This window comes from Plecotus auritus, assembly GCF_963455305.1.
Source record: "Plecotus auritus genome assembly, chromosome: 9".
Classification (NCBI taxonomy): Eukaryota; Metazoa; Chordata; class Mammalia; order Chiroptera; family Vespertilionidae; genus Plecotus; species Plecotus auritus.
In genome coordinates this window covers 47,265,588-47,292,453 of record NC_137783.1, presented here as the reverse complement: position 1 = coordinate 47,292,453, position 26,866 = coordinate 47,265,588, and the positions used below count along the sequence as shown (strand labels likewise).

General features: G+C 42.7%; 1 protein-coding gene across 4 annotated transcripts in view; it reads left to right on the top strand.

Annotated features, from left to right (window-relative positions):
* Positions 1 to 26,866, top strand: part of USP54 (ubiquitin specific peptidase 54) — a 135,236-nt gene that overhangs the window by 78,632 nt on the left and 29,738 nt on the right. For all 4 annotated transcript variants that reach the window (XM_080642728.1, XM_080642730.1, XM_080642727.1 and 1 more), the window contains 11 exons: positions 2,659 to 2,793; positions 8,029 to 8,142; positions 8,532 to 8,614; positions 9,034 to 9,139; positions 9,250 to 9,396; positions 11,423 to 11,572; positions 15,321 to 15,489; positions 16,823 to 16,993; positions 19,658 to 19,789; positions 19,955 to 20,335; positions 20,604 to 20,835. In XM_080642728.1, the coding sequence (XP_080498854.1) occupies positions 2,659 to 2,793; positions 8,029 to 8,142; positions 8,532 to 8,614; positions 9,034 to 9,139; positions 9,250 to 9,396; positions 11,423 to 11,572; positions 15,321 to 15,489; positions 16,823 to 16,993; positions 19,658 to 19,789; positions 19,955 to 20,335; positions 20,604 to 20,835 (1,820 nt within the window). The remainder of the gene's footprint in view (positions 1 to 2,658; positions 2,794 to 8,028; positions 8,143 to 8,531; positions 8,615 to 9,033; positions 9,140 to 9,249; positions 9,397 to 11,422; positions 11,573 to 15,320; positions 15,490 to 16,822; positions 16,994 to 19,657; positions 19,790 to 19,954; positions 20,336 to 20,603; positions 20,836 to 26,866) is intronic.

The following is a 26,866-nucleotide window of genomic DNA, read 5'->3' as shown; positions in this document are numbered from 1 at the left end:
TCTAGTTGGTCCTTTTTCATATCCTCGAGGGTCTCGTTAAATTTATCAGCCTTTTCTAGGAAATTCTTGAAAAACCTTATAACCGTGGTTTTGAACTCTATATCCAGTCGTTTGTTTTCCTCCATTTCTTTCATTTGTGATCTGTTTCTTTGTCTTCGCATTTTTGCTACTTCCCTGAATTGGTAGAGTAGCTTTGTGTGGTAGGTGTCCTCTAGGGCACAGTGGCTCAGCCTCCCCAGTTACCTGAGGTGGACACTCTTGGTGCACCCCTTTGTGGACTGTGTGCTCAGCCTTGTTGTAGTTAAGTCTTGATTGTTGTTGGTATCACTGGGAGGAATTGACCTCCAGGCCAATTGGCTGTGAGGATCAGCTGTGTCTATGCTGGGAGAACTTCTGTGCTGGAGACACTCTTATGAGACAAGACTTGCAAAATTGCAAAAGCCTCTGTGCTCAGCTTGGATGGGGTGGAGTTTCAGGGCAGAGCAGACAGTCTTGGTTTCCCGTCAGCCCTGCCCTATGAGGCCCCTGGGTCTCAGTGTCCCTCAGTAATCGCTGCAAGCACCTCTGAGAGTAAGCCACCCTCGAGTTTCGCCTGCTGCCAGGCAGTCCAGTTTTTCCCTGAATGAGTCAGGGTTCCCAGAAACCTGCCTGGAACTGGAGTTAGCGCAGTCGGAAGCTTCGTCTCCCTCCCGCTTTAGAAAGCCAGCCACACTCAGCCTCCCGTGCATTCAGCAGTCAGTCCTCTCTGCGCGCGTGCCCCCAGACCTCTGCCTTCCACAGCTCCCGAGTCTCAGTGTGCTTTCTCTTTTCCTGACAGTCCAGATTCCCCCTGAATGAGTCTCATTTCCCAGCGTCTCTCCTGGGACGAGTTCAGTGCAGTCGGGAGTTTCCTTCTCCCTCCTGCTTTAGAAAGCCAGCTGAGCACTCAGCCGCCCGTGCACAGACCCGCCCATCATCTCTGCGTGCGAGTCTCCGTACCTCAGCCTTTTGTAGCTCCTCTGAGTCTCAATGTGCTTTCCTCTTTTCTTCTAGTTTTAGAATTTCCACTCAGCTAGCTTTCCTGTGGTTCTGGACGGTGTCCGTTTTGTCTTTTAGTTGTAGTTTTGATATTGTTGTGCGAGGCAGCAGTTTAGGTGTTTACCTATGCCGCCATCTTGGTTTCTCCCCTCAAGATTTTTTTATATGAAGAAGTTACTAGCAAGAATTTTAAGCAAATGATGTTCTTTGGACTGTTGATATGTAACTCATTGTTGAGTGAGGTGTTTATCTGGGTGGTTTAGTGAGGATCTGGGCCATGAGCTGTGGCTGTCAAGGAGTGCATTCTAGTCTCTGTGGGTAAGATTCAATGCCACTTGGGAAGGACTCATCAAGCCAGGTGCTACTCGTTGCCACTCTTTGTTTCCATTCTTTGGACATAACACTCATCATTGTTTCAGATGTAGGTAAAGATGGAGAAGACAGATGCATTTAATTACACCAAAATAAAAAACTGCTGCATATAAAAGACACCAGAGACTGGAATAAGATATTTGCCACAGTAATACTTACAAAGACCTAGAAAAACCAAATGTAGCTAGAAAGACTAAAATGAATCAGTCTGATTGCATTAATTGCTGATAAGGATATGGGGAAATTTATTTATATTCATTCACTGGTGGAAGTACAAGTTTGCACAGACTTTATAATAGCAAAAAATTAAAGACTGCCAAAATATCTGTCAATACAGTCAATAAAGAGATGGATAAATAGATGTGGTAATGTCACCTAATAAAATACAATACTGCAGGGAAAAGGGATAAGCCAGGTATATAATATCATTATGGGTAGATTTCAAAACAATGCTAAATTTTTTTAAAAAGTGTAATTCAGTGTGATACTTTGTACATGAACAAAAAAAACTTACAAAAGTATATATGTGAAACACTTATATTTTTATTTATTAATTATTGTATTATTTTCTATATGAACAACTGTAATCCTACTTTTAACCCACTCTCTCTATATGTGTGTGTGTGTATATATGTATATGTATATATGTAAAAGTATTAAAAACAAAAGATTATGCAACAAACTCATGATAGTGAGTGGCTGTTAGAGAGTGGGCAGTCTTGAATAGGACTTTAGCTTTATTCTGTAGATTGGAAGTAACAATGATGGAATGTTCATTTCTTGGTGTTAGACATGTTGGTGTTTGTTATATTATTATTTGTACTTTTGGGTAATTTTGAATTAGCTAAAAAATTTAAAAAAGAAGGGAGCCAAGTTTCATAGAATGAGCCCCCAGAGAATAATTTACCAATCCACTTACATGTAATTTATCTCTATTTACTGAAGAACATCCACCTCTGTCTATATCAGAGGAAGTGAGGTCATTGAATTATATTAACTCATGACAATGGTCTCTGCTAATGTGTCTTTGATGGTATCATACTCAGTTGGAAGAGCAAGAATCCTTATTAGCACAGGATCATGCCCTTTATTCTGACTCCTCATTTTTTACTTTTTTTTTTTTATTACTAACTGCAAGCATATCAACTTGTAGGAGGTACATTTGGTTCCACAGCTATGAGCATGGAGTTGCTAGCATGACAGATTGGGATGTTTAGAAGGTTAATAACAGCATTGTGCTTTTCCCCTTGTCTAACCTCTTCCCTACAGGGAATCTTTAACCAGTTTCAGTGTAGTAGTGAAAAAGTCCTTCCGTCTGACACTCTCCGCAGTGCTCTGGCAAAGACTTTCCAGGATGAACAGCGCTTCCAGCTGGGAATTATGGATGATGCTGCAGAGTGCTTTGTAAGTGCTGGCTTCTGGCCTCTCTTTGATTTGGGGTGGGACTGTTGATGGTCTCCATCAGGGACTAGCTACTGTATTGTGGCTATTTACTGTGCCCCTAGTCTCTACAGTTAGAACTAGACATTTCCCTAGTTTCTCAGAGCTCAAGGGTATCTCTGCTAATGCAGTATGAATAGCTTCGCAGGTTTACTCTTTTTCCTTTAGGCTTAGGGTAGTTTTGTGCTTGCCATTGCATAAAACAGTGCTGTCACCTTCAGAGCAGACAGGGTTCATTAAAATACAAATTGCTGGGTCCTATTCCCTTGAGGTTCTGATTCAATAGTTCTGGAATAGGGCCCCAAAATATCTATCTCTGACAATTTCCCAGGTGATGCTAACACTGATGCTACTGGTTTGATGCTACTGGTTTGGGGACCACACATTGAGAACCCCTGCATTACTAAAGATAATTAAACAGAGAATAACTGAGTTCTTAGCCCAAGTGTAATGTGCTATTTGGATAACTACATTTCTCCCAGTGATTTTTGGTAGAACACCCTAACTCTTTTGAATTCTGGGTTCTATCTATCAACATCCAAAAGACTATGCACTTGTTAAACAACTCAGAATGATATACATCCCATTACAGGGTAAAATGTAGGCCAAAATCAGAGGTACTCCTGAGAATCTGGATCACTGCTGTATTGCTGGTGGGATTGTTAAATGTTAATGCTACTTTGGAAAAGTTTGGCGGTTTCTTAAAAAGTGAAACTTGCGCCGAAACCGGTTTGGCTCAGTGGATAGAGCGTCGGCTTGCGGACTGAAGGGTCCCGGGTTCGATTCCGGTCAAGGGCATGTACCTTGGTTGCGGGCACATCCCCAGTGGGAAGTGTGCAGGAGGCAGCTGATCGATGTTTCTCTCTCATCGATGTTTCTAACTCTCTATCCCTCTCCCTTCCTCTCTGTAAAATATCAATAAAAATATATTAAAAAAAAAAAAAGTGAAACTTGCAAACTACCATATGATTCTGCAGTTGCCTTCCTGGACCTGTATCCCAGAGAAATGAAAATTTATGTTCATACAAAACCTGAATATGAATATTCATAGAAGATTTATTTATAATAGCCCCAAACTGGAAACAACCCAGATGCCTTTAATAGGTGAATGATGTTACAAACTGTGTACGGCCACACTGTGGAATACTATGCAGCAGTAAAAAGGAATTAACTCTTGATTTATGTAGTCTTCAGGATGGGTCTGAAGGGAATGATGCTGAGCCTGGCTGAGTAGCTCAGTTGGTTAGGGTATCATCCTGATATGTCAAGGTTGTGTGTTTTATCCCTGCTCAGGGCATATACAGGAATCAACCAGTGAATGCATAAATAAGTGGAACAATCCTATCTAATAAAAGAGTAATATGCAAATTGACCATCACTCCAAGACACAAGATGGCTGCCCCCATGTGGTCAAAGATGGCTGCTCCCATGTGGACATAAGATGGCCACCACAAGATGGCCGGCAGGGGAGGGCAGTTGAGGGACCAGGACTGCAGGGGAGGGCAATTGGGGGGAACCAGGCCAGCAGGGGAGGGCAGTTGGGGGGGACCCAGGCCTGCAGGGGAGGGTACTTGGGGGTGGACCAGGCCTGCAGGAGAGGCCAGTTGGGGGGGACCCGGACTGCAGGGGAGGGTAGTTGGGAGGGACCAGGCCAGCAGGGGAGGGAAGTTAGGGGTGACCAGACCTGCAGGGGAGGGCAATTGGGGGGGACCCCGGCTTGCAGGGGAGGGCAGTTGGGGAGACCAGGCCTGCAGGGGAGGGCAGTTGGGGGGACCAGGCCTGTAGGGGAGGGCAGTTGGGGAAGACCAGGCCTGCAGGGGAGGGCAGTTGGGGTGACCAGGCCTGCAGGGGAGGGCAGTTGTGGGGGACCCAGGCCTGCAGAGGAGGGCAGATGGGGGCGATCAGGCTAGCAGGGGAGGGCAGATGGGAGGGACCAGGCCTGCAGGGGATGGCAGTTCGGGGGGACCCGGCCTGCAGCGGAGGGCAGTTGGGGGTCCAGGTCTGCAGGGGAGGGCAGTTGGGAGCAATCAGGCCTGCAGAGGAGGGCAGTTAGGGGTGACCAGGTCATCAGAGGAGGGCAGTTGGGGGGGACCCCAGCTTGCAGGGGAGGGCAGTTGGGAGCAATCAGGCCAGCAGGGGAGGGAAGTTAGGGGTGACCAGTCCTGCAGGGGAGGGCAATTGGGGGGGACCCCTGCTTGCAGGGGAGGGCAGTTGGGGGGACCAGGCCTACAGGGGAGGGCAGTTGGGGAAGACCAGGCCTGCAGGGGAGGGCAGTTGGGGGGGACCAGGCCTGCAGGGGAGGGCAGTTTGGGGGTGGACCAGGCCTGCAGGAGAGGCCAGTTGGGGGGGACCCGGACTGCAGGGGAGGGCAGTTGGGAGGGACCAGGCCAGCAGGGGAGGGAAGTTAGGGGTGACCAGACCTGCAGGGGAGGGCAATTGGGGGGGACCCCGGCTTGCAGGGGAGGGCAGTTGGGGAGACCAGGCCTGCAGGGGAGGGCAGTTGGGGGGACCAGGCCTGTAGGGGAGGGCAGTTGGGGAAGACCAGGCCTGCAGGGGAGGGCAGTTGGGGTGACCAGGCCTGCAGGGGAGGGCAGTTGTGGGGGACCCAGGCCTGCAGAGGAGGGCAGATGGGGGCGATCAGGCTAGCAGGGGAGGGCAGATGGGAGGGACCAGGCCTGCAGGGGATGGCAGTTCGGGGGGACCCGGCCTGCAGCGGAGGGCAGTTGGGGGTCCAGGTCTGCAGGGGAGGGCAGTTGGGAGCAATCAGGCCTGCAGAGGAGGGCAGTTAGGGGTGACCAGGTCATCAGAGGAGGGCAGTTGGGGGGGACCCCAGCTTGCAGGGGAGGGCAGTTGGGAGCAATCAGGCCAGCAGGGGAGGGAAGTTAGGGGTGACCAGTCCTGCAGGGGAGGGCAATTGGGGGGGACCCCTGCTTGCAGGGGAGGGCAGTTGGGGGGACCAGGCCTACAGGGGAGGGCAGTTGGGGAAGACCAGGCCTGCAGGGGAGGGCAGTTGGGGGGGACCAGGCCTGCAGGGGAGGGCAGTTTGGGGGGACCCAGGCCTGCAGGGGAGAGCAGTTGTGGGGAACTAGGCCTGCAGAGGAGGGCAGATGGGGGCGATCAGGCTAGCAGGGGAGGGCAGATGGGAGGGACCAGGCCTGCAGGGGATGGCAGTTCGGGGGGACCCGGCCTGCAGCGGAGGGCAGTTGGGGGTCCAGGTCTGCAGGGGAGGGCAGTTGGGAGCAATCAGGCCTGCAGAGGAGGGCAGTTAGGGGTGACCAGGTCATCAGAGGAGGGCAGTTGGGGGGGACCCCAGCTTGCAGGGGAGGGCAGTTGGGAGCAATCAGGCCAGCAGGGGAGGGAAGTTAGGGGTGACCAGTCCTGCAGGGGAGGGCAATTGGGGGGGACCCCTGCTTGCAGGGGAGGGCAGTTGGGGGGACCAGGCCTACAGGGGAGGGCAGTTGGGGAAGACCAGGCCTGCAGGGGAGGGCAGTTGGGGGGGACCAGGCCTGCAGGGGAGGTCAGTTTGGGGGGACCCAGGCCTGCAGGGGAGAGCAGTTGTGGGGAACTAGGCCTGCAGAGGAGGGCAGTTGGGAGCAATCAGGCCAGCAGGGGAGGTCAGTTGGTAGGGACCAGGCCTGCAAGGAAGGACAGTTGGGGGTGACCAGGCCTACAGGGGAGGGCAGGTGGGGGCGATCAGGCTAGCAGGGGAGGGCAGTTGGGGGGGACCAGACTGGCAAGGGAGGGCAGTTAGGGGTTATCAGGCCAGCAGGGGAGGGCAGTTGGGGGCGACCAGGCCTGCAGGGGAGGGCAGTTAGGGGCAATTGGGCCATCAGTGGAGCAGTTAGGCATCTATCAGGCTGGCAGGGGTGTGGTTAGGTGGTGATCAGGCTGGCAGGTAGAAGCAGTTAGGGGCAGTCAGGCAGGCAGGCAAGTGAGCGGTTGGGAGCCAGCAGTCCTGGATTGTGAGAGGGATGTCTGACTGGATTGTGAGAGGGATGTCCGACTGCCCGTTTAGGCCCGATCCCAGTGGGATCGGGCCTAAACGGGCAGTTGGACATCCCTCTAGGGGTCTCAGATTGGAGAGGGTGTAGGCTGGGCTGAGGGACACCCCCCCCCTGCCGAATTCCGTGCACCAGGCCTCTAGTCCTATATAATAAAACCCTAATATGCAAATAGACTGAATGGTGGAATGATTGGTTGCTATGATGCACACTGACCACCAGGGGGCAGACGGTCAATGCAGGAGCTGCCCCCGAGGGGTCCCGGACTGCGAGAGGGCACAGGCCAGGCTGAGGGACCCCACCTGAGTGCACGAATTTGGTGCACCAGGCCTCTAGTAAATCAATGTTTCTCTCTCTTAAAATCAATCAATAAAAAAATTTTTGAAGGGAATAATGCTGAGTAAAAAATACAATAGCAAATGATTATATATTATATGGTTCCATTTATGTAGCATTTTATTTATTTTTTATTTTTAAAAAATATATTTTTATTGATTTTTAGAGAGAGAGGAAGGGAGAGAGATAGAGAGATAAAAACATGATGTGAAAGGAACATCATCGATCAGCAGCCTCCTGCACATTCCCTACTGGGGATCGAGCCGCAATCCGGGTATGTGCCCTGACTGGGAATCGAATCGGTGACCTCTTGGTTTCTGGGTCAATGCTCAAATGAGTTATACCCGCTGGGCTAGCATTTTAAAAATAACAAAATTACAGAGATTGGAGAATAGGTCAGTGTTTTCTGGGGGTTAAGGTTGGAATTGGGTGGGTAAAACTATAAAAGGATAGCTTGAGGGAGCCTTGTGGGGGTGGGACAGTTTTATATTTTGATTGTGGTTGTGGTTCCATGACTCTATACCTGAGGTAAAATTGAATAGAGCTACACACAACCACAAATGAGGAAACCTGAATAAACTCTGGATTGTATTTATGTCCATTTCCTGACTTGGATATTGTATTATAATTATGCAACATGTTGCCATTGGAGGAAACTGGGTGAAAGGTACATTTGAATTCTTATATAATTTTTTTGAAACTTCCTGAGAATTTATAGTCATTTCAAATTAAAGAGTTAAAAAAATCAGAAGTATTCCTATCTTCCAGAAGGATTGTTATTTCTCTGAGTAAACTGACAACCAATTTGTATATTTGTCTATTAAGTATTGTTGATATACTGCTTTTGTTCTTTCCCTATTAGGAAAACCTGCTGATGAGAATTCACTTCCATATTGCTGATGAAACCAAAGAGGATATATGTACTGCCCAACATTGCATCTCCCACCAGAAATTTGCAATGACATTGTTTGAGCAGGTGAACCTTATTTCTATCCCTATCACTTAAAAAATATATAAAATAAAATTAAAATATATATGTATATTATTGATTTCAAAGAGGAAGGGAGAGGAAGAGAGAGTTAGAAACATCAGTGATGAGAGAGAATCATTGATTGGCTGCCTCCTGCACACCCCTCACTGGGGATTGAGCCCATAACCTGGGTATGTGTCCTGACCGGGAATCAAACTGTGACATCCTGGTTCATAGGATGACGATGCTCAACCACTGAGCAACACTGGCTGGGCCCCATCACTTCTTATACCTTTTCTTCAAGGACACTTTATCCTGAGATGTGGGGTGTTAGATGGGTGCCAAAACAATTAATGACTGTGGCTGCTTGGTTTTGCTTTTCCTTCCTGGCCCAGTGTGTATGTACTAGCTGTGGCGCCACGTCTGATCCGCTACCTTTCATCCAGATGGTGCATTACATCTCTACCACTTCCCTTTGGTGAGTCTTACAGGGTTCTCTGTCCCCTGAGGCATGCATTCAGTTGATTGGGTTTTAACTGGGAGCATCCAAATAGCTTATATCCTTATTGCTGAGTCTATGCTATATTGTTAGGAACTCAGAAATATAATTTTAAAATAACCTTTGTTCTCCTTCTTTTCCATCCCTCACTTTTTCCTCAGTTCTGGTCAGCAAAGTAGGAGGAGGAATGGGGATTCTGTGAGCTTTGGATTTGGATCTGGGGACAGGCAGAGGCACTCACTGTGTTTGTGAGACACTGAGGCTGGTCCGGACAAGGGGCTTCAGTTTAGTGGGCAGAGGAAGAAAGTCAAGCATATGAGTTAGGCGTTTGCATGAATGATTTATTTGATTTAGTTGTAACTTTCACCATCATCACCCTTTTATTCCTCATCTTGAAGCAATCAGGCTATTTGTATGTTGGAAAGACGAGAAAAACCCTCCCCAAGCATGTTTGGTGAGTTGCTACAGAATGCCAGCACCATGGGGGATCTCCGGAACTGTCCGGTGAGTAAGTCAGTGGTGGGGTTTGGGTAGAGAGGGGAACCCTGGGATTAGTGGAATTGAAGCAGAGCCAGTGGGAAACACATCAAACTAGCCTTGTATATGTATTTCAGAGCAACTGTGGAGAGAGGATTCGGATTCGCCGTGTGTTGATGAATGCTCCACAGATTATCACAATTGGACTGGTATGGGACTCGGACCATTCAGACTTGGCAGAGGATGTCATTCATAGCCTGGGTACCTGCCTTAAGTTGGGTGATGTGAGTGTTAGTTTAACTCTTAGAGTTATTGCATCTTATTCTTGCTCAAAGGTGTGAACACTGAACACAAAGGTATATCCTAAATGACAAATATTACAGAGTTCTGGACAATCATACTTGTGTACAGTAATCCCCCCTTATGCATGGTTTCACTTTCTATGGTTTCACTTACCCACAGTCAACCGTGGTCTTGAAAATATTAAATGGAAAATTCCAGAAGTAAACAATTTGTAAATTTTAAGTATCGTGTAGTTCTGAGTTGTGTGGTGAAATCTCACCCTGTTTTCACTCCCTGCTCCCTGGGAGTTGAATAATCCCTTTGTCCAGTGTATCCACACGTTTATGTATCTGTACATATACATATACAGTGACTATTACAGTGCAGCAGTGTTTGTATTCAAGTAATCCTTAAAGTAGCCCAATGTCACATCACAATGTCTACCTACGTCATTCATTTCACTTCTTCTCATTAAGTAGGTATTGTATCATCTTACATCAATACAAGAAGGGTGAGTGCAGTAAAAGAAGATTTTGAGAGAGGGAAAGACCACATTCATATAACTTTATTGCAGTATATTGTTATAATTGTTCTACTTTATTATTAGTTATTATTGTTCATCTCCTCTGTGCCTAATTTATAAATTAAACTGTACAGGAAAAACACAGTATATATAGGGTTTAGTACTATCTGCAGTTTCAGACATCCGCCAGGGAAGTCTTGTAATATTATCCCCTGTAGATAAGGGGCACTACTGTATATGTTCATGCATTTAAATGCTCACTTACCTCCTTTGGATAGGCAGCAAAGGCTTTTTATAAAAAGTGGGATGACCATGGCCTTGAAAGACAGGATAAGCCAAGCTTAGGTACTGGTAAAAATCATGCAATTTATAAAGTTATTGTGTACTCTACTCACTATTAGTTTATACCAGTGTAGAACAAGGAGTTTTATTCAACCACGGGAGGTGGTAAGGTCAAAGAAGTGAGCAATCCTGACTAGAGCTGCTTTGGGAGGTGACAGAGGTGAAAAGTTGGTGGCTTGAGTCCTACAGTACAGAATTCACAGTGAGGAACCAATATCTGTTAAGATAATGAAGTAGCTTGGCAGAGAATTTGGTGGGTTAGTGGTTTTATGTGGGTCTATTTAGGAAAGTACACAGGGAAACAGACTTCAGACCTGGGGGCTTAACCTCATCAGTTCCATGCCCTAGTGTAGGTACAGCCATAGTTTTCCTTTGGTTCAAGAGAAGAACCAGAAACTCTCTGGTTTGCTTTCTTAGTTTTGCTCTGGCATAGTACTATGACTAAGGGGATCCCTTATTGTTGTGTTTTAGTTTTATTAAACCACTACTGAGAAAAAGTGAATTCTTTGTGATCTTAATTTAGGTCTTCTTCCCAAGAAATCTCTGACATGAATAAGCTATATATAACAAAATCTCCTTTTTCTAAAATTCTGTAGCCTACAGTATATTCTGCACTGTTCTAGTTTTATTTTTGATTGTTTTTCCATCATATAAGTTCCTCATGCAAGAATAATTTTCTTCTTCTTTTTTTTTTTTTTTTGTATGTCCCTTTGCACCTGGGACAGTGTTGGACATGTAGGAATTGAAATGCTGGTATTGCTTCTCCTAAGGGCTTTCTTACCCCATACTTAGGGACTCAGCAGGAAATTTATATTTGTGGTGCCAGCTGATAAATAACTTTTGAAACTTGAGAATGTTTTTGTTTTTGTTTGGTTTGGTTTGTCAACTTTTTCTGACTCCTCTTGTGATCGGCCTCATCAAGAAAATATTGGAAGTTATGTGGAAACATCACCACCTTACCAGTTACTGGCCACTATTTTGCTTTTCTCTACATTTTGCCTTTTTGGGTTAATTTCTGATGACTAATATGGATTAGCAAAAAAATCTTATACTGAAGGGCAGAGAAGCAAGTCAGTACCTTAAGAAATAATGGAGTCAGTCTGCTGGCAGATGATGTGAGAGGGTTATGTCACTGCTCTTTCCTTTCTCTTCTTTCCCTGCAGCTATTTTTCAGAGTGACAGATGACCGGGCCAAGCAGTCTGAACTGTACTTAGTAGGAATGATCTGTTACTACGGCAAACATTATTCTACATTCTTTTTCCAAACAAAGATCCGCAAATGGATGTATTTTGATGATGCTCATGTTAAGGAGGTAGGAATATTCAAGCCCTGCTTAAAGTGTTTGGTGACTGCAACAAAAAACTAAGGATAATTATTTATTTTCAATGTTTTATTTTCATAATTTTAATGTCTATCACTTATCTATTGGATTTATGAGAGTATTAGTCTTGTCTTCCCCAATAAATGGCAAGTTCCTCAAGGACAGGATGAATATATCTTCTGTTATTGTCTCTAAATGCCTTCACATGGCATTCAGCACAGTTAACATTTATATTGACAAATTATTTTTTAAAATGTGTTAATTAATTGATTTGAGCGACAACAGTCTAATAAGTCAGATTAGGTTATAAGGATAGCAGCAAGTTCAGAAATCCAAATCTTGGCATTATTAGTGGGTAATACTTTGTCTCAGGCTACTATAAAATAGTTTCTGATTGTTAGCTCCCTGAAGTACCCTATCACCAATTAACATGATTTTGAGATAGCATAGAGAAAATGGGGCTATGATGATATTTAAAGCTGGAAACTTGGTACTCTCTAAACCACAGAGTCTGGATGAAATAGTTTAGGTGATTTGCATGAGTTAGAAAGACACTTGTGATTAGGTCAGCAGCTAGGAGACTATTTAGACATTCTACACCTACCCATGGACCTTAAGCAGCAGCTTCCACAAATAGTAGTTTTTGTCAAATTCTCTTCATCTCTTTTTTGCTGTTGTCATTTCGGGCAGCATATAAATTCTTTGAGCTTTAAGTTTTGTTTATTTTATTTTATTGATTTTGAGAGAAAGAGAGAGACAGCCTTTGATGTGAGAGAGAAACATTGATGTGAGAGTGAAACATTGATCAGCTCCCTCCCCCTTGACCAGGAATCAAATTTATATGGGATGACACTTGGACATTACCAGCCAGAGTTAGGTTTTTTATTTAAATAATAATACATGCCTTATAAGATATTAAATAAGATTATATAAGAAGCCTATAAATGTGTTTTAGTTAAAATAATGATAACCCAGTTAAAAATTTACTGAACATCTGACTCCTGGAGGGGGCGGCCGAGCTTGCGGTGGGTGCAGATGGGCTCCACGCAGCTTGCGGAGGTCGCAGTACTCCGGGGTGGACACCACGAATGTGGGACGTTGCATCTCTTCATTGTCAGGGAGAGTGGAAGAGAGAGGGAAAGACAGAGAGAAACATCGATGTGAGAGAAACCCATCGATTGGTTGACTCCTGCACGAGCCCAGACCAGGGCCTGGGCCAGGGAGAAGCCTGCAACTAAGTTCTTATCACTCGCTAAAGAGACACCATCGAAACTGGATTTTGACCTGAGGAAAGAAAACCCAGGGAGACTATAGAATGAATTTTTTATGCTGTTCATTCATTTCATTGTAATACATCTTGATTATTATCCCATCTCACAAGAAGACCTGCCGCTCGCCTTTCCCTTCTGGATGTCAGCAACCACGTGTTACCCTCTCCCAGTTTTACAGAGCGGATGCTGTAGGGTTGGAATGGCTTCAGCAGATTGGAATCTCAGACTGAAGACATGGCCATTTGTAGAAGAGAAACATAACCATCCAATTGCGAAAATAATTATATCACCTCAAAAGTATTTTAATCAGTATAAAGAGTCTAGGAGGCAGATCATAAACAAAATTGCAGCTATAGTTCAATCAAAAACATTTTTATGTCAGAAATCTATTAATATTTAACAGGTGTTCATTAAGTGGGGCATTGTGTGAAATGCCTGGGACACACAAGGCAGTCTTTATCCTTAAGGAGCCTGTGCACAATCAAACATCTAAGTCCTCATCCCAAGAAAAAAATGTGTAGCTATGCATGAGGACAGATGTCAACTAGAGCATTTCACAATGTATGCAAATAATGAATCATGTGGTATACCCGAAATGAATATAATGTTATACGTCAATTATGCCTCAATAGAAAATGAAAATAGATTAAAAACAAAACTTCTTAGCAGGGCAGTACACGATTTAGCACCAAAACAATAATATCACAGGTGTTAGGAAGAGGTAAAGAGACAATTAGTCTAGCAGGAGGAAAGAGAAGAGGAGACCAATAAAACAATGTGGGTTTAATGCATGGGGCCTAATAGGATGCGCAGGATTTGGGTGTGAGGAAAAGAGACAAAACATCCCAGAGTGGGAAAACAGTTGGAGTGAAATTAGGATACAAAAGAACATGTTTGGAAGTCAAGTCCAGGATTCCTTCCTAAGGTAGTCCTAGTCAAGCTCTCCATTCAGTAGACGTGTGACTACACATGGCTTCAGCCAACAGCTCAACACAGTCGTCTCAGAGTGGGTGCACAGGTGATTTTTAGAGGTTTGTGGATATATACATATGAACAAGTTTTATGATAGGATTATGCAGATTTTCTTTTTGTTTATTGGGGGAAAATGGCCCATGAAGTTCATGATTTCACAATATGATTCCTTAGAATGAGGCACAGCTAAAAATTTTTGGTTCAAAGCTGATTTAAGAAGAATTTTAAGCAATCTGAGTGGTATATGGGTGTGGCAGAGGGACAGAAATGTCTGAAGTCAGAGGGACATTAGGCTCTGGCTTTCTCAGCTGTGGAAAGACGGACTATGTGATGTCCCAGGCCCCTGCCAGACTCGATTTGAATCTGTGATGCTCAAACCACAAGTGAGATACCTCTCAGCTATTCAAGGGACATGGATTTGGATTCAGGTACTGGCCACTGAGCCTATTCACAGATCAAAATTTCCTTATAATTCTAGGGATTACTTAAAAAAATGATGAGTAAACATTTGTACTGTACTTGAAAATAAAATGAGTTTTTTTCAAATGTCAAAAAAAATTTACTGAACATCTATTATAAAATCAGGACTATGATAGTTATCTGACTCCAAGAATACACCTAACATTGTTACTAGTTTAACCTTAAGAGAGGGTGACTTTGAGGATTTGACTGGGTTGTCATTTCCATGGCTATTCAGGTACTTTTTCCCACTGCCATGGCAGCATTGAATCTAGCACAAAGCTAAGGCAGAGAAGTCCAGATGTCTATTCTAAGCAGTGTGATGTTTTATGTCCTGCCATGTGTGAACTCTGACACAGAATGTCATTTATTCTAAGGCAGTCTGTGAGAGAGTTTTTGTCTGTTCTTTAGCTTCCTAAAAGTGATTTTAATATTTAGGAGAAATTCTAGAAAAGCAAATTTCAAGAAAGGGCTTTGACTTGATGTCTGTGAAAAGGAAAAGATCAGCAAGGCAGCTGATGTCCCCTCACATAGCATATTCACCTTTGAGAACTATTATTCATATTTCACAACTGAATTGATGTTTCATGGGAATAAAAGTAATTTTATTCATCATTCCTGTCTTTTATAGGGTTTTAATGCTTTCTAAAAGGATTTAACAAAAAAAAATTATTAAGTGTAGCTATAAGATCTCTATTGTGTCTTTTTACCTGATTCTTTTTTTAAAATATATATTTTTATTGATTTCAGAGGTGAAGGGAGAGGGAGAGAGAGAAACATCAATGATGAGAGAGAATCATTGATTGGCTGCCTCCTGCACACCCCCTGCTGGGGATCGAGCCCACAACCCAGGCATGTGCCCTTGACTGGAATCGAACCTGGGACCCTTCAGTCCACAGGCTGACGCTCTATCCACTGAGCCAAACCAGCTAGGGCCTGATTCTTGTCTTTTCATCTGTTTTTCTTTAGAAAAACAGAATAGGAAGTTATATTTTGAATTGTTGGTATGAAATATAATCTGATTGTTTTTGGTTCAGATTGGGCCCAAATGGAAGGATGTGGTGACCAAATGCATCAAGGGGCATTACCAGCCTTTGCTGCTGCTTTATGCAGACCCGCAGGGTACCCCAGTGTCCACCCAGGACCTGCCTCCCCAAGTTGATTTCCAGTCATACGGCAGGATGTGCTACGATAGTGAAGATTCAGGTGAGAAGCCTAGCTCTTACCTCCCCCTTTCTCTCTCCAATGTGATCATTGCATATTTGGGACTCTTGATCATGAGCCTAGCACATAACCAGCTTGGAAAAAGAGGACCCATTAGAGAAAAGAGGAAATGCCAACTCGTGCTGAAGCCCAACGTGGTCCAGGCTTTGTTTCCTTCAGCCTCCAAGAATGCATTGCCTGTATTCCATGCAGCCCCAGTTCAAAAGTTCAAAGGAAATTATGTTGATTAAGACTGATAATAAATTTGTGAGGGAAACCTCAGCATTTAACCTTATAATATTGATAAAGATGACTGATTCTTACTAGCAATTTAACAGTGACTTAAGTGAGTTAAGACCAAGAGAAATGATGTTATTACAAAGGTAGTCATATTGTTAGGGATGAGAGATTTTTGTTTTAAAATGCCAAGTGCTGTAGTGATATTCTTCAGCTTATGAATCAGTTGTTTACTTCCAATTCAATTGTTTGGAACCCAAATTATATTTTCCTGTAGAAACAATTTGCCACTTGATGGTTAGTCTCAGGTTAGCCCACAGAGGCTCATAATACATTAGAAATATAGCCCTAATGGTTTTGGCTTGATTTCTTAAAAGGAGGAAAAAGAAATGTTGTTTTTCATTTCTATTTTTAGGGCTGCCCCTAAGTATAATTTCGAAAGAGAAGACATTTGTCTTTGGATTCTTTTTCCTTCCCTTTTGTATCTCCATCCTGGTTGGTAACTGGTGTTCTTCCCACCTTTGTAACCCTACCCAAACCTGCTCTACTTCTCTCTTCAATCAAACACCGATTTCCACTACTTCTCTTAGCTAGGTGTTTAGAGACAAGTAGTCTAATTCACACTAAAGTATAAATAACAGCCCTATTATCTTCTCAGAGATATTAAAAATGCTTATAATGTCAATTAAAAAATTTTAAGTGACATTTCTGGCAGTATAGGAGAAAACTTAGCGGATAGTAGTTATATATGCCAGGTCAGCCTGGGACTCTTTATCTAAGTAGAGTTTATTTTTCACAACTTTTTCCTTTCTTCCACTTTTCCCCCCATAGGTTTTCTAAAAGCCCCAAAGTTTTTCACAGTGGCAGGCAAAGTGAGGGCTTCAGCAAGGTAGGGGCAGGAGTGGGAAGAATTGTTTGTGTGTCTGTGTTATCTGGAAGTTGGGTGTTGGGAAGAATGGCTCTGGTATATCCTTTTCATGTTCCATCTAGGACTTTCTTGCCTTATGGATCTTTGTTGCCATCCAGCTCTTTGCCCCCTCTCTACCACTGTCCTTCTCTCTTTCCTCACTTTTGCCTATGTGTCTCCTCCTTCTCTCAGGGAGGGAGCCCTCCATCTCAAGTGATACCCGAACAGATTCTTCAACGGAGAGCTATCCCTACAAACACTCCCACCATCAGTCTGTGGTCAGTCACTTCTCTTCTGAGTCTCAGGGGACAGTCATCTATAATGTGGAGAATGATTCCACGTCTCAGAGCAGTCGGGACACAGGTAGGGACTTATGCAGTCGGTCCTGCTTGTTCCTGCATAGAGGGTGTCCAAGAAAAAGAAACTGGGGCAAGTCAGAAATGTTTGTCATGCAAAGGGAGGAAGGCACAGAACATGGGTAATTAAGTGGGATCGAAAGAAGCAACACAGTTCTGAATAAATGATGATGTTCCATTGCATATATTTCTGTCAACAGCAGCATATCAGTAAGGACCATTGTAATGTGATCATTGATATGATTGTTTATTCTGAAATCTGCTTTTCTCCTGCTATGCTCTTAATCCCCACCCCTCTAATAATGCTCCATTAAATTGTTGTGGTCTTGTACCTCATAAGGTTCTCATGCCAGGCTTTGTCCCAAGTTAAGGGCTTTGAGTGGAGGGGCATGTTATAGGCAGGGGGTACCTGCTTATCACTTGCTAGGCTTCCTGAAGAACAGATATGCAAAAGAATGAAAACTTGTTTGTTTGTTATTGTGAGTTCCATGCATAGAACATTTTTTAATTTTTTTGTTTATCTATGAGAGTGTGCCAGTGTCAGTGGAAAAAAATCAATACAGGGCATAAAAGGAAGAACAGTGAATAACTGACTGCTGAGATGAAAAGGTAATCACCCAAGGCTTAGAACAATGCCCATACTTTTAGAAACTTGGGGATTAGTGAGCTCATGGCTTCAGATTGGTGGTTTATATTCTGTGCATGGCCTTTTAAAAAAAAATAGAGAATTTCAAATATATTCAGAAGTATACCAAATAGCATACTGCTCCTCCACATACTCATCACCTATTTTCAATAACTATAACTTATGGCCAATCTAGTTTTATCTGTTCCTCTACTTACTTCCCCCACCCCCAGATACGTCACTTTTTCCAGAAATATTTTAGTATATGTCTCTAAAATATAAGAAATCATTTTTAAACATACCATTAGCGCAGTTAAAAATATTAATGATTCCTTTAAACCCTAAATAGTAAGTGTTTAAATATCAAATTTTCTTTTAAATATCATAACTTTTTAATGGTTTATTTGTTTGCTTGACTCAGAATCGAAATAAGATCTATATATTGCAATGGGTTGATAAGTCTTTTGAATTTCTTTTACTCTGTAGGTTTCTCCTCTGTTTTTTTTCCTTGCAGTTTATTGTTGAAGAAGTAGGCAGTTTGTCCTATAGATTCTGCACATTCTAAATTTTGTTGTATGTTCCTATGGTAAACTTGAGTATGTTTCTCTGTGCTCTGTGTGTTTTGTAAGTAGGTTTGTTCAGATTCATGTTGAATTATTTTCGATGACTATTGCACAAATGACTACTTCAAAGTGTGATATATTTTCCTTTTTTTAATCTTCACCCAAGGATTTGTTTATTGATTTTTAGAGAAAGAGGAAGGGGGAGAGAGAGAGAGGGAGAGAGACATCAATTGGTTTCCTCCCGTATGCACCCCGACCGGGATTGAACCTGCAATGTAGGTATGTGCCCTGACCGGGATTTGAACCTGCACCCTTTTGGTGCATGGGATGACACTCTAACCAACTGAGCCATCCAGCCAGGGCAGTGTGATATTTTTAAAACCATATTTCTGAAACTGTGAACCATGGAGGAGTTAAGTCACAGGATAAATAAAGCATATTTTCCAGGAGAATCAGGTTTATGTTAAGGTTTGTGAATGGTTGAGGGTAGGGGAACATATCCCCAGTGGTTTAGTATTTGTAGTTCTAGGAGCTCCAAGTGATTTCCTTATTTCTTAAGTCCTTCTTATGGGTCCAGAGGTAGCAAGGGATCAGATAAAAGCAATAAAAGATTGCATTGGAAAATATAGCCATATCATTATATTGCTGATACCTGAATAAGTAATTGTTCTAAGTCTGTCTTCCGATTAAATTCAGTTGCTTAATTCACTTCTGGCCTACAGCAGCTTAGATGATTATATCCTTTAGAATCTGACCTTTGCTGTTGTCAAATCACCCTCATACATTCACATACACTGGGCATGAAGTAAGGCAAGTTACATAAAAAGCCCAGATCTCCTGGGTTTCCCAGCAATTGGTATTGAGGAACTATGAAGTATAATCTCTGGGTTTTGATGAGGCATGGTTGGGGTTGAGAATGAGAATTATTCAAAGTTCAAATGTTCTTTTAAATGACTCACATTTAAGGAAGGTTTGGAACTGGGTCTTAAAGCCATACACAGTCAGAGCTCTTATGAGCAGAGTCTGGAACACCTGGGATAATACCAGATATAATAAAAATTAGACTTTACTTGATATGTGTTGCTAAATAAGTAAAAGGAAAGCTCTGTGTTCTATTTATGAGAGTGAAAATATATCAGTACTTGACATTTTTATGCAATCTTTAAAACTTTCACCTTTTAATGAGTACCAAGTAATAGGTCCCTCAGGTTACTGGGAACATTTATGATTGGGATTGAGACTGATAATTGCTCAGGAAACTTGTAAATTTGGAAGCTCCCATTAACTACTTGAGCTTCTTTGCATTTATCTGTTGAGAGATTCCTGCTACACTTAAATCAGGTAGCCATGGCCCTTGTAGCTTTCAACCCATGGGTACACTAAATTTGTGCCACTGCCATGAATCCCAAAGGGAGACTAGTTTCTCAGGATGATGGAGGTCAGTCTCAGATACCAGCTTACCCCCATTTTCTTGTTCTTTTAGGGCACCTGACTGATAGTGAATGTAATCAGAAACTCACATCCAAGAAAGGGTCGCTGATAGAGCGCAAGAGGAGCTCTGGCCGGCTTAGGAGGAAAGGCGATGAGGCACAGGCCTCAGGGTACCACAGTGAAGGCAAGCCACTCTGCATTGCTTCTCACCTAAATGCAAACTTGTCACACTCCAGGCCATGGCTTCTCTTTTCTGCTCAGAGGGCTTTCCTTGCTTTCTTAACTTTGGGATCTCGGTATCCATGAGCAATTTAAACATTTATATTTGTTTCATTCTTTGTGTTTTTAGGAGAAACACTGAAAGAGAAGCAGGCTCCTAGGAATGCCTCTAAACCATCCAGCAGCACCAACAGACTAAGGGATTTTAAAGAGACAGTCAGCAATATGATCCATAACAGACCATCCCTGGCTTCTCAGACCAACCTAGGGTCTCCCTGTGGGGGGAAAGGAGGAGAGCAGATGGACAAAAAACCTCCCAAGAACCTGCTTTTACACTCTCATGACTGGGAAGTAGAGAGTACTAGCAGTGAGTCAAAATCCAGTTCTTCTTGCAAGTATCGTCCAACATGGAGACCCAAACGAGAGTCTCTGAATATTGACAGTATCTTTAGTAAAGACAAAAGGAAGCACTGTGGCTATACTCAGCTTAGCCCATTTTCTGAGGATTCAGGTGAGGAGATAATTAGGGAAGAACTGGGCTTTTGAATAAAGTTTATCTATGTACTAGAGGCCCGATGCACAAAATTCGTGCAAGAGTAGGCCTTCTTTCCCCCGGTTTTCTGGTAGACTTGACAAGGTCCATTTTCACCCCATTGTTGGGTCTTTTGGAGATATAATTTTAGTAAATTAGTAGCTGGAGGGAGGTGTTAGTCATGTCTTAATTTGAAGCAGATGCTAACTCTACCTCCTTTTTCATACTTGTGCCTTGATCGGGATAGCTAAAGAATTTACACCAGATGACCTAAGCAAGCCACCTACTTATGACCTTAAAACTGGTGGACCAAGCCCCCAGTACAAGCCTTGGGGCCCAGCACGGCCAGGCTCTTACCTTTTAGAGCAGCACCCTCGCCTTATCCAGCGAATGGAATCTGGCTATGAGAGCAGTGAGAGGAACAGCAGCAGCCCTGTCAGTCTGGATGCAGCCCTGCCTGAGAGCTCCAGTGTCTGCAGGTATTGTTTGGCCTTTGAATAGCGGCTTTGTCCCTAGCAGCAGTATGAGCCACCAAGAGGCTTATCAACTCAGGCAAGTAGAGAGGTGCACTTTATTACCATCTTGTGGGCAAGCAAAGTATTGTGCTCGATCAACCTTCTATGATAACAGCCCCCTCTGCTGGGAGAAAGAGCAATGACATTTGAGAAAGGAGAGAGGAGAGACTACTTTATTTTTATTGTTGACTCTATTACAGATGTCCCCCACTTCTCCCTTCCTCCACCCTCAACTTTGCCTCCCTTTACCCTACTCCCGCCCCACCTAGGTCTTCACCACTTTATTGTCTGTGTCCATTGGCTATGTGGTTTGATCTCTTCCCACACTTCCCACTCTCCTCCCCTCTGAGATCTGTAAGTCTGTTCCATTTATTCATTAGCTTCTAGTCCTATTTTGTCAGTTTATTTTGTCCTTTAGATTCCACATATAAGTGAGATCATGTGATACTAGTCTTTTTCTGATTGGCTTATTTCGCTTAGCATAATAATCTCTAGGTCCATCCATGCTGTCTCAAGGGTAAGAGTTCCTTCTTTTTTATAGCCACAGCACTTGGGCTGTTTCCAGATCGTGGCTATTGTAAATAATGCTTCTATGAACATAGAGGTGCATATATCCTTTCTGATTGGTGTTTTGGGATTCTTAGGATATGTACCCAGAAGTAGGATTGCTGGGTCAAAAAGCAGTTCCATTTTTAATTTTTTGAGGAAACTCCATACTGTTTTCCATACTGGCTGCACCAGTCTATATTCCCACCAGCAGTGCAGGAGGGTTCCCTTTTCTCCACATCCTCGCCAGCACTTGTTTGTTGATTTATTGATAGTTGCCATTTTGACCAGTGTGCGGTGATGCCTCATTGTAGTTTTTATTTGCATCTCTCTGATGATTAGTGACCATGAGCATTTTTTCATATGTCTATTGCCCATCTGTATGTCCTCTTTGGAGAAGTGTCTATTCAGGTCCTTTGCCCATTTTTCAATAGGATTGTTTGTCTTTGCCCATTTTTCAGTAGGATTGTGTGATGAGATATATAAGTTCTTTATATATTTTGAAGATTAAGCCCTTATCTGATGGATCACTGGCAAATATGTTCTCTCATACGGTGGGTTCCCTTTTTGTTTTGTTGATGGTTTCTTTTGCTGTGAAGAAGCTTTTTAGTCTGATGTAGTCCCATTTGTTTATTTTTTTTCCTTGTGTTTCCCTTCTTCTTGGAGACATATCGGCAAAAATATTACTCCGAGAGATTTTACTGCCTGTGTTTTCTTCTAGGATTTTTATGGTTTCGTGACTTACATTTAGGTCTTGTATCATTTTGAGTTTATTCTTATATATGGTATAGGTTGTTGATCTAGTTGCATTTATTGCATATACCTGTCCAATTTTCCCAGCACAATTATTGAAGAGATTGTTTTTACTCCATTGTATGCTCTTGCCTCCTTTGTCAAATATTAATTGACCATAAAGGCATGGGTTTATTTATAGGCTCTCTGTTCTGTTCCATTGATCTATATGCCTGTTCTTGTGCCAGTACCAGGCTGTTTTGATTACACTGGCTTTGTAGTATAGTTTAATATCTGGTATTGCGATCCCTCCAACTTTGTTCTTCTCTCTCAAGAATGCTTAGGCTATTCAGGGTATTTTTTTTGTTCCATATAAATTTTTGGAGTGTTTGTTCTAGATCTGTGAAATATACCATTGGTATTTTAATAGGGATTTCTGTGAATCTATAGATTGCTTTGGGTAGCATGGACATTTTAATGATATTGATTCTTCTAATCCATAAAAACAGTATATGAATCCACTTGTTTGTATCTTCCTCTATTTCTTTTTTTAGTGACCTATAATTTTCTGAGTACAGGTCTTTTACCTTCTTGGTTAAGTTTATTCCTAGGTACCTTATTTTCATGGTTGTTGCAATGGTAATTGTATTGTTTTCTTGGTTTCTCTTAGAATTCATTATTGGTGTATAAAATGCTACCGATTTCTGAATATTAATTTTGTACCGTTACTTTGGCAAATTTATTAAATGTAGTAGTTTTTTGGTGGAGTCTTTAGGGTTTTCTATATACAATATCATGTCATCTATGAATAATGACAGTTCTACTTCCTCCTCTCCAATTTGGATGTGTTTTATTTTTTCTTCTTGTCTGATCACTATGGCTAGGACTTCCAGCACTATGTTGAATAAGAGTGGTGAAAGTGGATATCCCTGTCTTGTTCCTGAGCTTAAGAGAAACACTTTTAGTTTTTGCCCATTGAGTATGATGTTGGCTGTAGGTTTTTCATATATGATTTTTGTTATATTGAAGTATGATCCCTGTATTCCCACTTAGCTGAGATTTTTTTTAATCAAAAATGGGTGCTGGAGTCTGTCAAATGCTTCTTTTCTGTGTCTATAGTTATGATCATGTGATTTTTATCTTTCATTTTATGTATTTGATATATCACATTTATTGATTTGTGAATATTATACAAACCTTACATCCCCAGCATAAATCCCACTTGGTCCTGTTGTATGATATTTTTAATGTATTGCTGGATCTGATTTGCTAATATTTTGTTAAGGATTTTAGCATTTATGTTCATCAGGGATATTGGCCTATAATTTTCTTTCTGTGTAGTATCTTTGTCTGGTTTTGGAATTAGGATAATGCTATCTTTGTAAAAAGAGTTTAGAAGTCTTCCTTCCTCTTTAATTTTTTGGAATACTTTGAGAAGGATAGGTGTTAGGTCTTCTTTGACTGTTTGGTAAAAATCACCTGTGAAGCCATCTAGTCCAGGACTTTTGTTTGCTGGGAGTTTTTGTGTTTGTTTTGTTTTTTACAGCTTCAATTTCAGTAGTTGTTATCAGTCCATTCAGGTTTTCTAATTCTTCCTGATTCAGTTTTGGAAGAGTGTATGCTTCTAGGAATTTGTCCATTTCACCCAGACTGTCCAGTTATTGGCATATAGTTGCTCATAGTATTTTCTTACAATCTTTTGTATTTCTATGATGTCAGTTGTTACTTTACCTCTTCCATTTCTGATTTTATTTGGGTCCTCTCTCTTTATTTCTTGATGAGTCCGGCTAATAGTTCATCATCTTGTTTATCTTTCCAAAGAATCAGTTCTTAGTTTTGTTGATCTTTTGTAATGTTTTTATTTTTAGTCTCTATGTCATTTATTTCCGCTCTAATCTTAATTTCTTCCTTCCGTTTACTCTGGGCTTTTCTCGTATATTTTTTCTAGTTCTTTTAGTTGTAGAGTTAGATTTTTTTTTATTATTTTTTTAAATCTTTATTGTTCAGATTATTACAGGTGTTCCTCTTTTTTCCCCCCTAGCTCCCCTCCACCTGATTCCCTACCCCACCCCATGCCCTTACCCCCCGCCACTGTCTTCATCCATAGGTGTAAGCTTTTGGTCCAGTCTCTTCCTGCACCCCTCACACCCCCTCCCCCCTGAGAATTGTCAGTCCACTCCCTTTCTATGTCCCTGATTCTATTATATTTACCAGTCCATTCTGTTCTTCAGATTTTTTATTCACTTGATCTTTAGATTCACTTGTTGGTAGGTATGTATTTGATTTCATTTTGTTGTTCATAATTTTTATCTTTACCTTTTTCTTTTTCTTCCTCTTCTTAAAGAACACCCTTCAGCATTTCATGTAATCCTGGTTTGGTGGTGATGAACTCTTTTAGCTTTTTCTTGTCTGTGAAGCTCTTTATCTGACTTTCAACTCTGAATGATAGCTTTGCTGGGTAGAGTAATCTTGGTTGTAGGTTCTTGCTGTTCATCACTTTGAATATTTCTTGCCACTCCCTTCTGGCTTGCATAGATTCTGCCGAGAAATCAGCTGACAGTCGTATGGGTACTCCCTTGTAGGTAACTAACCGTTTTTCTCTTGCTGCTTTCAAGATTCTCTCTTTGTCTTTTGCCCTTGGCATTTTAATTATGATGTGTCTTGGTGTGGTCCTCTTTGGATTCCTCTTGTATGGGGTTCTGTGTGCTTCCTGGACTTGTAAGTCTATTTCTTTCACCAGGTAGGGAAAGTTTTCTGTCATTATTTCTTCTAATAGGTTTTCAATATTTTGCTCTTTCTCTTCTTCTGGCACCCCAATAATTCGGATGTTGGTATGCTTAAAGTTGTCCCAGAGGCTCCTTACACTATCTTCATATTTTTGGATTTTTTCTTTTTGTTTTTCTGGTTGGGTGTTTTTTGTTTCCACATATTTCAGATCTTTGGTTTGATTCTTGGGGTACGTTGATCTACAGTTGAGTTTCTGTATATTCTTTATTTCAGACAGTGTATGCTTAATTTCTGACTGGTCCTTTTCCATTTTTTTGGCATTCTCATTAAGGTCCTTGAAGGTCTCACTAAGCTCCTCGGAGGTCTCATCAAGTTTCTCGGCAGTTTTTAGAAGATTCTTGAGTAACCTTATAAATGTGGTTCTGAACTCTATGTTGTCCATTAGTTTGCTTTCCTCCATTTCTCTCATTCGTGACATGTTTCTTTGTCTCCGCATTTTGCTGCTTCCCTGTGTTGATGGAGTGGCTTTGTGTGGTAGGTGACCTATAGGGGCCAGTAGCTCAGCCTCCCCAATCACCTGAGGTGGACGCCTTTGGTGCACCCCTTTGTGGGCTGAGTGCAAAGTCTTGGTGTAGTTAAGCCTTGATTGCTGTTGGTACACTGGGAGGAATTGACCTCCAGGCCAATTGGCTGTGAGGACCCGCTGTGTCTGTAATGGAAGAACTGCTGCACTGGAGACACGCTTATGGTGCAGGACTTTGGTTTCAGTGGGGCTTTGGTGCTCACTGAGTCTGCCTCTTGAATGTATCACTTATGGATGTGAGGAGTTGAAATTTGGGCTCTCACACTGACCACTAGGTACACTGGCTTCTGGATCTCTAATGGGGTGCAGGTCAGCTACTGTCTGAGGCCACCCAGCAGGAGCTACAGTAAGAACTACAGTTTTCTCCTCTTTGCTTGGGGTTTGGAGGTTTTGGAGCTGTCTGACCCAGGCTGCAAGTTTGCTAGGTTAAGCTGCGATAGGGCAGGCCATTCATATGCTAAAGCCACTGCTTGGAGCTTGGGTGGGTTCGTAGATTGTGCAGGTCGGGGTCTCAGGGCGTGACTAGGCTAGGGCGTGGCAAACAGCGATGGCTGCCAGTAAGCCAGCTCTGCGGGCTCTGCGTCTCCGACCGTGTCCCCGCGTCCCACGCCCCAGCACAATAAACAATTGTTCCTGCGCATGCAGCCCTGCAAGCAAGCCTTCCTCACTTTCCGACCCCACAGCAGACAGTCCAGCTTCTCCCCGTAGGAGTTTGGGTCCCCCGCGTCTCCCCAGAAACGAGTTCGGAGTAATCGGGAGCTTATCTCCCTTCGGGTTGAAAACAGCAGCGCTCCCAGTCACCCGTCGCCAGCCCGATTCGCACGTCTCCATACCTCAGCTTTTCAGCGCTTGTGCACCCCTCAGTGCTGTTTGCTCTTTCCTTCTAGTTGTAGAACTTCCACTCAGCCAGCTTTCCCGTGGTTCTGGGTGATAGATGCTTTGTCTTTTAGTTGCAGTTTTGAAATTGTTGTGCGAGGCAGCAGTCTAGGTGTTTACCTACGCCACCATCTTGGATCTCTCCGTATGTCACCTAGAGTTAGATTGTTTACTTGAGATTTTTCTTGTTTTTTAAGATAGGCCTGTAATGCTATGAACTTCCCTCTCAGGACTGCTTTTGCTGTGTCCCATAGATTTTGGGTTGTTGTGTGTTTTTTTTCATTTGTTTCCAGGAAGTTTTTTATTTCTTCTTTGATCTCATTGGTAACCCATTCATTTTTTAATAACTACGTGTTTGAATATTCTCCATGTGTTTGAATATTTTTGAGTTTCTTTTATTGTAATTGATTTCTAGTTTCATGCCATTGTTATCCAAGAAGATGCTTGATATGATTTCAATCTTTTTGAATTTGTTAAGACTTATTTTGTGTCCTAAGATGTGGTAGGAGAGACAACTTTTAAAGTATTATG